Raw genomic sequence first — 13220 nt, forward strand, 5'->3', positions numbered from 1 at the left:
CACTGGAAGCTGTTTAGAGGTGAATTTGAATCTCATCCTTGCATTTTAAAAGTACAGAAGATCCCTTTACACAAATAACGTTAGCTTACAAAACAAAGGAATAACTCATGCAGCTTTAACCAGAAATATAAAGGACCGAGAGCAGAACCCTGAGGAACCCCACGAGTTATTATTGATTGTGTTAATGTGATGTGGAAGAAGGCATCTGTTTGCTAACATGTTAGCCACAACTTCTTTAAGAGCTGATCATTTGTCAGATGTTGTATTAACAGGTTGTGGCTTCTTCTGCCCCCTAGTGGCCAAAACAATCACTGAATGTATATTTAGAGGGATGTAAAGTTTCTAAGCAGACTTTCTTCTTCTGCAGTGTTCCACTTCTCTCAGCGGTTCACCACCGTCGTCCCGGAGAGCTGCATGCTGATCCTGCTGGGTCTGGTCCTGGGTGGCATCGTCCTCATAGCCAATAAGAAGCAGTTGTACCAGCTGGAGCCCGCCCTCTTCTTCCTCTTCCTGCTGCCCACCATCGTTGGTGATGCCGGATACTTCATGCCGGCCCGCCTCTTCTTCGACAACCTGGGCGCCATCCTGTTGTACGCCGTGGTGGGAACGCTGTGGAACGCCTTCTGCACCGGCTTCTGCCTGTACGCCGCCAAACTGCTGGGGGTCATAGGTCAGTCTGAGGTCACAGCGAGGTCACAGCGAGGTCACAGCAAACAGGATTACTTATCAGTGTTATCAGCAATGGAACAAACAAACATGTCTTGTACGATGAGCAGAGTAATTTTGGCCACATTTTGGTTTATAAATATAATTTATTTCTTAAAGTTTTAATCTTTAACATTTTCATTGACTCAAACCTCATTTTTGATGCTATTTATAGTTATATAGTTATATTTTTTTTCACAAAAAATTGAAAAACGTCTCTGCTCACCTTCCTAAGTGGAAGACAGCACAACTAGAATAAAAATGAGAAAAACTGCATCAGATATACCTGACAGCTGCTTAAAGAGCGTTTTACTGTAGTATTAAACCACACCTGCGGTTACCACGGTGACCACAGGTGTCACCAAATCAACCGGGACTCAAATAGATGAGAGCCGATTGTTTTTAGTTGTTTTTTTTCCTTTAAAGAGCTAAAAGATCATTTGGAGACAGTAACTGACAGCTGACGCTTCAGACAAACACCTCAACAGCTGTTTTATGACGTTAAGCTGAGCTGATGAGGAGAAACGGTTTTCTGACCTCCATAGATTCTGGTTAGTGATTGCAGTTGAAAGTTCATTCTTGACTTTGGGAGAAGAAAGTCTGTTTAGTAGCTGTTCTGGAGCTTTTGATCATATCACATGATCTTCCTCAGCAGATGACGTTTGCTCTGTTGTCGTGGAATTAGACGTTAATAGATGTACGTTCCTCTGACCTCTCGTCCACGTTGGCAAAAAAAATATGAGATTGAAAGTTCGTTTTTCACTTTGGAAACAGCAGCTGAGGAGGAAACAGCCGAGATTGTTTTCACTGTTTCCAAAGTAAAGAATGAACTTTCATTCTCAAATATCAACAAGTGTTTCTGCTGCAGCTTCTGAAGACGAATGTGGAGATCACCACGGAGATCAGAGAACTGTATCTTCACCTGAAGAAGAGAAACATCAAATATCACAAAAGATTCAAGATTCTTTATCGTTACATCTCATTTCACAAGAATACCAGAGTAAAAAAAGAAATAATGAGGAAAAATAAAAATAGCAAAAAGCAACAGAGCAATAAATAAAAAGAAGAGTATAAATAACAATTACACATCGCACACATGTACAGTATGTACATTATGTCCTCTAATATACATGAGTAATGTTTGAACAAACACAGATTATGTTTTAATCTGGAAAAATGTTCAGATTTGTTGGATTAAATGGAAACGGCGGGAATTCTCAAAAAAGTGGGAATATTTTAAAGTGTTTGTTGTTGTGTAACAGCAGCTGGATACAAATCAGATGTAAACAGACTGAGTGAATAAATGATGACGTCATGAATCATGTGACTGAAGAGCTGAAAACATCAGATCTGTGTGGAGCGATGATGATGATGAGACTGTAACCTTCCTCACATCAATACATGAAACTAACAGAAACGTCATATTTCCATCATGTTTTCCATCACTTGAGTTTTGACTGTCACTCGTTTAATGACGTCATCTCGTCGTTTCTTCTTCTTCTGCGAGGGTTTAATGTCACCGACTGTTTATCAGCATCGATAAACAGGAGTTAAAAGAAGTTAGTCTTTCTTTTCGCTCTCCGTCGTTAGAATATCTTCAGAACTTTTAGATTTACCTTCCTGATATTGATCTGATATCAGCTGTGATGTGTGTGTGTGTGTGTGTGTGTGTGTGTGTGTGTGTGTGCAGACGAGCGTGTGCAGGCCGACCTGATGGACTTCCTGCTATTCGGCGCGTTGATCTCGGCCGTGGACCCGGTGGCGGTGCTGGCCGTGTTTGAAGAGGTTCATGTCAACGACATGCTCTTCATCATCGTGTTCGGAGAGTCGCTGCTTAACGACGCTGTCACCGTGGTGAGACACACACACGCACACACACACACACACACACACACACACACACACACACACACACACGCACACACACACACGCACACACACACACACACGCGCGCGCACACACACGTAAACACACACAGACTGTTGTGTTGCTATGGCATCAGAGAGGGTTTCAAGGTCAGTAATGACGCCAACATGCTGTAGTGTGTGTGTGTGTGTGTGCATGTGTGTGTGTGTGTGTGTGTGTGTGTGTGTGTGTGTACATGTGCATGTGCATGTGTGTGTGTGTGTGTGTGTGTGTGTGTGTGTGTGTGTGTGTGTGTGTGATGACTTCAGGTCAGTTTGTGAGTCTCGCAGGTAAAAAGCTTCACAAACTGTCCCGGCTGAAGGACGAAGACTCTGTTTTAACTTAAAGAGTAGAATGACTTCTATAGAAACACTAAGTGGAAGATTGAATGTGTTCCAGCTATAATTAATAAAAAACGTTTTCAGTTCACTTCAGTTTTTCTTAAAACATTAAATATATTTATATTAATATAAACATAGCACAAAAAGTAAGGAAGTTTGTGTTTGGTAGATTATTTCTTTGTTGTAACGATGCTTCTTGGCAATAAAACTTATACCGGTTAGAAAGCCTGTTTATTTCCCTTTTAAATGGTGCCACATTTGTAAGGAACATGCATTTGAAGGATGAGCAGCAGAGCTGAGTATGTGGGTTGCGCCTATGAAAAATTTGCCAAATCTTCTCTGCCAATGCCAAACAGCTTATTCTGCCATTGACTCTTGTTTGGTGTTTGGTGGATTGGATGATTGAAGTTTGAAGAAACAAGACATATTGGCAATTTAACAATTTATCCATTTAACAAACAGGAGCCTCAGTAGCGTGTGGAAGAACCATACACAGCCACAACAGCCTGGCACCTCCTCCTCATGCTGGTCACCAGCCTGGTCACACTCTGTTGTGGGATGGCGTCCCATTCTTCAACCAGCATTTGTCAAGTCAGCCAACGTGGTTGTGTTGGTCACTCTGGCATGAACAGCACACTCAAGCTGATCCCACAAGTGTTCAATGGGGTTGAGGTCAGGACTGCTGGCAGGCCGTTCCATCCTCTCCACTCCCAAATTCTGGAGGTAGTCTCTGATAAACCTGTTCTGTGGGGGCGAGCGTTGCCATCTTGGAGGATAGAGTTCGGTCCCAGACTGTGGAGATATGGGATTGCCACTGGTTGCAGAATCTCATTTCAATATCTCTCTGCATTGAGATTGCCTCCAATGATGACAAGCCTCATTTTCCCAGTGAGGGAGATGCCCACACCATCACACTGCCTCCACCAACAGATGTTACTCTATCAGTGCAGCAATCAGCATAGCGTTCTCCGCGTCTTCTCCACACTTAGACCCTACGATCCAACCGCCGTAGGCAGAATCTGGACTCATCGCTGAACATAACGTTCCTCCACATGTTCAGGTTCCAGCGCAAACGGGCCTGACAGTGAAGGGCGGTCATGGCAGGCCTCCTGGCAGCCCTATGAGACCAGAGATTGGCTGCGTGCAGTCTGTTTGTCCGAATTGTCTGGGCAGAGAGCCGTCGGCCATATCGTGCTGCAAACCTCGACTGCAAATCTGTAGAAGACAGCCTACGGTACCTCAGTGCTGACAGGGTGAGGAAACGGTCTTCTTGGGGTGTCGTCTTCTTGGGACACCCACTTCACGGCCTGTCTCTGACATCCCCCGTTATATGGAACTTGGCCTTCACTTTGGAGATGGTACTAGGGCTCACTCCAAATAATGCCGCAACTTGGTTTTGCGGAACACTAGCTTGAAGTTGCCCTATCGCACGGGCCCTATCCAGATCAGTCAAACCTGGTATGCTGATTCTTGGAGCAGACACCTACTGACCACTGTAGCAGGGCCCATGCTCACAGGTGCTGCCAATCAGGCACACCAGGTCTCAGGGGTGTTAAGTTATTCTTTAATGAAGTGAGCTGAGATTTCGGGCTGCAACCAATTATCATTATTGATTAATCTACTCATTATTTTATTGATAATTGAATCGTTGTTTGGTCCATAAAAGGTTAGAAAAAGGTGAAACATATTGATCAGTATTTCCCAAAGACCAACATGACGTCCTCAAATGTCTTGTTTTGTCCACAACCCGAAGATATTTAGTTAACTGTCACATTTGTATTATATTCTATTCATTTAACAGGCTGGAAACAGATAATTATGGCATGACTACAGAATGACTAAAAATTATTAATCAGTTATCAGTATAGTTCATTTTCTGTCGATTGACAATCGTTCCAGCTTTAGTGAGATTGAAAGTGTCAAAAGAAGGATAAGTGGGGTTTTTTTGTATTTTCCAGTAGTGGAGCAGCAGGACAGTGGCTACAGAGGAAAGGTCACAGGGTCATTGAGATGTAGAGGGTTAACCCTCTGAGATCAGTAAACTTCCTGTCAGTCGTCTCTGAGGGACAAAAGATTTGATATGTTTTAACAGACTGAAGAAAACAGCAGAACGTCCCTTTAAACTTGTGTTTGTCTCACATTAACGACCTGGTGTTTGATGAACTGACAGAAGAGCAAACGCTGCACATTTACTCAGTAGCGTGTTGAGTTTGAGAAAGCTGAGATTAAAGTGCTGTGAGCAGATTAACTCTGCAGTGTTCTAATCCTCAACAGCACTCAGAATATGAGCTAATCCCACCAACAGAGTGTGGGAAGACTGCTGCTGTGACCTGCAAGTTTCCCACACTCACTGCTGCAAACACACAACAGTGTTTCACTGTTCAGCAGCTCAGTTACTGTTACACACCTTCACCATGATGTTTGCACGAGGAATCGCTGATGAAATGAGTCATTCAGGCTCTCACACTCATAGTTTGTGCAGTTAAAGGATGTCAAAGATAAAACATACTTTACGCTACTCATAGTGTTGAAACAACTGTATTACAAGATACATCACACATATTAATATGAATTGTTATACAAGAACAATTCAAATATGTTTTATACAATTTTTAAATCAGAAGATCACCAGTAAAACCAGTAAAAATATCAAGTTATCAGTTCAGTTAATTGATAAGGTAGCGGCTATGCTAATTTACTGTTCAAGTCTTAACGTTAACATATCAAAATAAAGCTGAGAAAACGTTGTAATATTATATCAATGTATATCTGGAGGGAAAAGTTTGTAATATTACAAGGCAAATGTAATTAGCTTTGTAGAAAAAATAATAATATTTATGTTTTGGTTTTAAAGATATAATATTTAGAGGGAAAAAGTTGTACGATTTTGACAAAAAGAAGTTAAATAATATTTTGAAAAAAAAAGAAAAAAAAGTCGTAATATTTAAGTCAAGATCTTGAGAGTATAAATTGTAAAATTTTTAGGACAAAAAAGTAAATATTTTGAGTTGTATGGACATATGATTTGTATCCAGCTTGTGTCCGACTCTCTGTAGCATTATGATGATGATAATGATGATGATGATGATGATGATGATGATGTGGTTTTCATGACTTTGTGGGTGGAAACTTTATGAAAGAGAGAGATAGATTTAACGTGTGCTTTCATATTTAAACGTCAGAGCCTGTGGAGGTTACTTTTCAACTTTCTTTATTGATTATTTTTACCGTCCCTTTTCTCCTTCCCCGTGTGTGGCTGAAATATAGTGGACACAAAAGCATTCAGCATCTTTGAGAAGAGAAGAAGTTAGTTACCTAGCAACAGCCTCCTCATGAATGGAAACATTTGAACACTGAGTTTATGATGCACTCGACTTTTCAATGTCAAAAAACTACTCAGGAGTTTGAAGCAGAGTCCTGTTTCATATCTGGAAACATCAAAGCCAGGTGAAAATCACTGTCAACTGCACTACTCCTTAAAAAACAACTTAAACATTTCAGTGAAAATCAGTAAGAAACTGCCGTAGGGCTCGTGTCCATATAGTGTTTTTTTCTGAGTGCCAGCATCTTTTCAGTTGTTCCTAATGAGGAGAGAGTGCCAGCATCTGGCAGCAGATACAGATACATAAAGAGAACCGGATACAAGTAGGTTTATCTGTGGACTCGCAGTATTTACACAACACACCCACTTTACTACATGACACACCAAGAGGTTTAGGCGTGGATTATGTATGTATGATAAGAGCTGGATACTGGACCGAAAATGGCACCTATTCAGTCCAGTAAGAATTGCTCGGCTGGTGCATATGGCAAAAAAAATTCTAGCTTCCGGGTTTGCTTCCATGTTGAGCGGCTCACTGTAAAAGCCTAGTACTGTTTCTCCTGCTGGCCCCGCCAACGAGTTCCTGCTCGGTCGACAGGTTTTACATTGTGATGATGTCACACCAACATTTTTAATATTTAGAAAGTAAGCAACTTGCTGGAAACCAGTAAAATCAGCTACAGTACAGTGGGTACAGTACAGTAAGTAGAGTGCTTGAGTACTTTACAGTGGGTACAGTACAATGAGTACATTAAATTGGGTACAGTACAGTGAGTATGGTGAGAATAGTACAGTGGGTACAGTACAGTAAGTACAGTGAGTACAGTACAGTAAGTACAGTAAGTACAGTACAGTGAGTACAGTACAATGAGTATGGTACAGTACAGTAAGTACAGTACAGTGAGTACAGTACAATGAGTATGGTACAGTACAGTAAGTACAGTGAGTACAGTACAGTAAATACAGTGCAGTGAGTACAGTACAGTGGGTACAGTAAGTACAGTACAGTGAGTACAGTACAGAGAGTACAGTACAGTGAGTACAGTAAGTACATTACAGTAAGTGCAGTACAGTGAGTACAGTACAGTGAGTACAGTACAGTGAGTACAGTAAGTACAGTACAGTAAGTACAGTACAGTGAGTACAGTACAGTAAATACAGTGCAGTGAGTACAGTACAGTGGGTACAGTAAGTACAGTACAGTGAGTACAGTACAGAGAGTACAGTACAGTGAGTACAGTAAGTACATTACAGTAAGTGCAGTACAGTGAGTACAGTACAGTGAGTACAGTACAGTGAGTACAGTAAGTACAGTACAGTAAGTACAGTACAGTGAGTACAGTACAGTGAGTACAGTAAGTACAGTACAGTGAGTACAGTACAGTGAGTACAGTAAGTATACTACAGTAAGTACATTACAGTGAGTGCAGTAAGTATAGTACAGTAAGTACATTACAGTGAGTACAGTAAGTACAGTAAGTACAGTACAGTGAGTACAGTACAGTGAGTACAGTACAGTAAGTACAGTACAGTAAATACAGTGCAGTGAGTACAGTACAGTAAGTCCAGTACAGTGGGTACAGTAAGTACAGTACAGTGAGTACAGTACAGTGAGTACAGTGAGTACAGTACAGTGAGTAGAGTACAGTGAGTACAGTACAGTAAGTACAGTACAGTGAATACAGTGAGTACAGTACAGTGAGTACAGTACAGTAAGTACAGTGAGTACAGTACAGTAAGTACAGTACAGTGAGTAGAGTACAGTAAGTACAGTACAGTGAGTACAGTAAGTACAGTACAGTAAGTACAGTACAGTAAGTGCAGTAAGTACTGTACAGTAAGTACATTACAGTGAGTACAGTAAGTACAGTACAGTGAGTACATTACAGTGAGTACAGTACCGTAAGTACATTACAGTGAGTACAGTAAGTATAGTACAGTAAGTACAGTACAGTAAGTACATTGAGTACAGTACAGTAAGTACAGTACAGTAAGTACATTACAGTGAGTACAGTAAGTATAGTACAGTAAGTACAGTACAGTAAGTACAGTAAGTACAGTACAGTAAGTACAGTACAGTAAGTACATTGAGTACAGTACAGTAAGTACAGTACAGTGAATCCAGTACTTGAGTAAATGTACTGCATTGCTTTCATCTGTGGTTATAAACTCTCATCTGCAGCTTCTGTCTTCTGCAGGTTTTATATAAAGTCTATATTTCATTTGTGGAAGTCGGAGTAGAAAACGTTCAGATGGCAGATTACTTCAAAGGAGTCGGTGAGTCTCACTCTTCCTCCTCCTCTTCCTCTTCCTCCGCTCGTCTCACTCTTCCTCCCCCTCCTCCTTCTCTTCCCTCCTCCTCTTCTTCATCCTCTTCCTCCTGCTCCTCTTCCTCACTATTCCTCCTGCTCCTCTTCCTCCTCTTCTTCCTCTGTTCACCTCACTCTTCCTCTTCCTCCTCCTCTTCCTCTGCTCGCCTCACTCTTCCTCCTCCTCTTCCTCTGCAGCCTCCTTCCTCATCGTCAGTGTCGGAGGGACTCTGGTGGGTCTGGTCTTCGCCGTCATCCTCGGCTTCATCACTCGCTTCACCAAGAAGGTTCGGATCATCGAGCCGCTCTTCGTCTTCCTGCTCGTCTACCTCGCCTACCTGACTGCAGAGCTCTTCTCCCTGTCCGCCATTCTGTCGTGAGTTTCCCCGCTCAGAACGGCCAGGACGACCTCTGACCTCTGACCTCTGACCTCTCACCTCCGTGACCTGAATGTTTCCCACAGAGCAACAAACTGTTTTATTAAAATAAACATCAGGAAAACAAACTGAAGCTGTGACAGGAAGTCGTCAGTTTTATATTCTTATACTGACGGACTGATGATGTGAATTCAGTCTCATCAGTTTATTCATGTTGAGGTTTTGAAGGTTTGTCTTGTAATACAGATGTTTTGGTGCTTTAAACGTGAGTAAATGATTATGATGTGTCTCTCATCTGCATCGTGCACATTTGGAGATTATAAAACTATATTTTTGCAGTTATTATTATATCTTCAGTTTTCATGAGATGTTTTTGTGATGTTTATTTTTCTCTTAATAAACTGTGTGGAGATGTTGAGATGTTGCTCTGTGGGAAACATAAAAAGGAGCCAAACAAATATCAGCTTAAATTTTCCCTAATTTAGCTAATTAAGATGATTTATTGAGATAATTTCTGTTTCCAACATGGACTCCGTGTGTCTCTCTCAGCATGACCTTCTGCGGCATCGGAGCCAATAAATACGTGGAGGCCAACATCTCCCAGAAGTCTCGGACCACGGTGAAGTACACGATGAAGACTCTGGCCAGCATCGCAGAGACCATCATCTTCATCTTCCTGGGCATCTCAGCCGTGGACAAATCCAAGTGGGCCTGGGACACCGGCCTGGTGTCCTGCACCCTCGTCTTCATCTTCATCTTCAGAGCCATGGGTCAGAGTCCCTCCCTCCCTCTTCTGTTTTTCATGCAACACAAAGCAGATCAGCAGGTTTCCATAGCAACACAGTAAAATCACATTTACAATCGAATTAGAGGAGAAAAAGAGAATACGAGAGACTGAAACATCACGCAGACAGTCAAAAACAAGTCAAAACAATATCAAAACTGCAAATAATTAATTCATCATGTACGCTGTGAGTCTGACATCCTGATGGGCGTTTATGTGACATCATTTCTTATATTTTTTCCATGATGAACACGAGGGGGGGTGGGGGGGGTGGTTGACGCAGCTTTGTCCTTTCTGGTTCCAGCTTCTGATTGTGACATTTGAGAGATTTTGTGATGCTGATCACTGAGCAGGTTCAAATGTCACGCTGATGTCAGACAGACAAAAACTCACTTTTAACCTTTAAGCCTCTCTGTTCCATCTCTGCCTGCTGGCACATGATTTACATTCTGAATCAGTCAGAGATCAGCTGTTTGCATGAAGCATCTATAAATATTTCTCAGCATTTTGAGGCTCAGAAATGAACTAGGGTCATAGTGGTAGAGTGAAGTGATGGTTGTTACAATCAGTATGCTGTCATGAACTAATTATAAATCAGAATAATGAAAACATAAAATAAAATAGCAATACCAGCAGTAACATATTGATAAAAAATATTATTATAAAAATATTACATCAAGAAGGGACAAGAAAAATAAAATAAAGGGACGAGAGGGAAGGAAAAGGAGAAAAAATAAATAAAAAGTCAGTGGTGTCAGTCAGTTTCTTTTATAATGTCTGAGATAATGAAACAGTAAATCTCTGGCACTAAAAAGACTGTAACGTTGAAAGATATCTATTTGATTTGACTCATTTGGACGCTGAAGCTTCATATTAGCTTCAGATAAACTTTGAAATACATTTTTGCACAGAAGGAGGACTGTGGATTTTGTCCTCCATCACTTCCATTGTAAGGTCATTATGAAGGGATCTTCTAATGGTCAGTATGAACAGGAGGAATGATTACAGCAAGAAACACAGCTTTAATGTTCATTTGGCTCCTGACTGTTGAACATGACCTCTAAGGCTGGACACAGTGACAGTCAAACATAGTTGAAGATCTAAGATAATCTGGCGTTGGTGTAGTGGGTACGGTGCACAATTTTACATTGTAGAAGCGCAGAAATATAAGTATTATGAACCTGATGCAAAATATCAGACCATAGTTGATCACTAGGGCCTCCCATTGGGCCTTAGTGGGATTAGATGTTTACGGACGTAGGAGGTGAATTTTATTGTAAAGCCAAATGTTTCTCTAACGTTCTCTGCAGCTCTGTACCTGTCGTGACCTTTACTAACCTTCGTCCTCCAGGTGTGATTGGTCAGACCTGGGTTCTGAACCGCTTCCGTCTCGTCCCGTTGGACAAGATTGACCAGGTGGTGATGTCGTACGGTGGCCTGCGAGGGGCGGTGGCGTTCGCTCTGGTGGTGCTGCTGGACGGCGAGCACGTCAAAGCCAAAGATTACTTTGTCGCCACCACGATTGTGGTCATCTTCTTCACCGTCATGTTTCAGGTAGGAAAGATGCTGCTTCCTGTCCAGAGAATAAGTTCATCACAGGGTTCAGGTCAGGGTCAGAGGTCAGGTGACCTGGACACAAACAAACTTCCTGTCAGGTGGCTTCATACTAAATGAAAGCTCCTGTCTAGAGGGACTCAGAGAACCAGAGTTACACATGTAACACTGTGTTCAACCATTTAACCATTTACCTGAACTTTCACCAGCCTCAGCTGTTAGCATGCTAAAGCTGTTAACACACCAATGTTTAGCATGTAGCATTTAGCATGTTAGAATGAAAACATTAGTACGTTTCTATTGATGATGGTGGTTTTCAGAGGAGTGTGCACACAGAGCAGCTGCAGCCTTCAGCAGCAGGTTGAGTCTGTTCAGTCACAGAGAAGCAGATTTCTACTGTCACACTAACCAGAGAACCAGGCTGCTGTCTGTCAGCTTTAACTACTCTGACATATACTCTACATATTAACATGAGCCGTCTGAAGTGCAGCTAACTTACAGGTGTTCAGTCGTGACGTTCAGTGAGAGAAAGAGTCCAAACTCATCTGCTGCTGTGTGTTTGTGACGTGGAGAAGCTGTGTAGAGCGACAGTCATCACTACAGACTGAGTTTAAACTGTTTATGATCTTATTTCTTATGCAGAGTCCAACCAAGCAGCAACATACAAACTGTTCAGTGAATCAGTCCCAGGTGATCATGCTGATGATCCAGTTATTCTTAAATGGAAGTCAGTTCTCTCTCTGACTGTAGCAGTCGTCTCGTCCATGTGTGTCACGTGTTGCAAGAATAAACTCAAATCAATGTAGGAAAAGAGAAAGACCCAGAAAGGACGTCTGATTTCTCTAATAACAGATTTCCTCGTTTGCTCTCCTCACATCTTCTCCTGAGGGAGGGACTAAGATGGAAGGAAAGGACACAAGTGAGGGAAACGTGGATGCAATTAAGGGAACTGAGATGAACCCAGAGTGTAGTCAGTGTGTAGCATTAGCCTGAGAAGGTAACGCCAGCGCAGTAATGAATTAAATAAAACTAAACTTTGGGTCCTGAAGTCGGGTTTGTGTCTCAGATTCTGGAGGTACCAGTCAGGCTCAGCTGGCTTGTGTCTTTTAAAGACTGTGTTCAGTTTGTGCAGGAATCTACCTTCAGCTCCATCAGCTTTTAAGTTTACAGTGTAAACATCCTTTACATCATGTTCATTTGGATGAAATAAGCTGTAAATACTGTATATGTTGACTTCATCATGTGGGAACGGATGTCAGAGACGGGAACAACTCAGTGAATTAGTCTTTATTTAGATCTGAAAGTTTAAACACTCACTAACTCTGAAGCTTTCATCTAAAACATGAGTTCATGTTCAGGCTGAGAGGCTCCGTCTGTTTCTGTTTTCCCATCATGAATCACAGACGTCAGCAGATGATTCCTATAACAGTCGTTAATGAAGCAGCTGATGAGCTCTGAGCTGGTTTGTTGAAACCTCACAGCTGTCTGATGTTTGCTGCATCACTGCAGACCGCAGTAAACTAAAAGATGGGTCGTTGTTGTAATGTGTATCTGCATTGTTAATTTGTTCAATGCTTTAATTTCAGACACTGAGACATTAAACTATGTAAACTTCAATAAATACTGGCTGTTCTGGATCTGACAGTAGAGTTTATGAGTACATGAAGATACAGAAAATGTGCTTATCACAAAACAATCTTACAGTAACAACAATCAGTAGTTTATATCACAGCTCGCACAGTGGATTCATTGATATCTGCTGATGGCCTCCACAAAAGATCCAAGTTTGTTCTCATCTTCATCTTATTCTGCGCTCCAAGAACACAAAGAAAGTACAGCTGAGGCTGATGGGAATGTCATTAGTTTTGCAGGTTTTTGCTCATAAACAAAAGTATTAAACAAACTTAAACTTTGACCTGATG

The 13220-nt window shown here is 41.6% G+C and overlaps 1 protein-coding gene across 1 annotated transcript in view; it reads left to right on the forward strand.

Moving 5' to 3' along the window:
• Positions 1–13220, forward strand: part of slc9a5 (solute carrier family 9 member A5) — a 34632-nt gene that overhangs the window by 8030 nt on the left and 13382 nt on the right. Inside the window, exons 2-7 of the mRNA XM_042420248.1 lie at positions 368–670; positions 2396–2559; positions 8473–8551; positions 8782–8959; positions 9510–9730; positions 11096–11298. Of these exons, the coding sequence (XP_042276182.1) occupies positions 368–670; positions 2396–2559; positions 8473–8551; positions 8782–8959; positions 9510–9730; positions 11096–11298 (1148 nt within the window). The remainder of the gene's footprint in view (positions 1–367; positions 671–2395; positions 2560–8472; positions 8552–8781; positions 8960–9509; positions 9731–11095; positions 11299–13220) is intronic.

This window comes from Thunnus maccoyii, chromosome 1 (genome assembly GCF_910596095.1).
Source record: "Thunnus maccoyii chromosome 1, fThuMac1.1, whole genome shotgun sequence".
NCBI lineage: Eukaryota > Metazoa > Chordata > Actinopteri > Scombriformes > Scombridae > Thunnus > Thunnus maccoyii.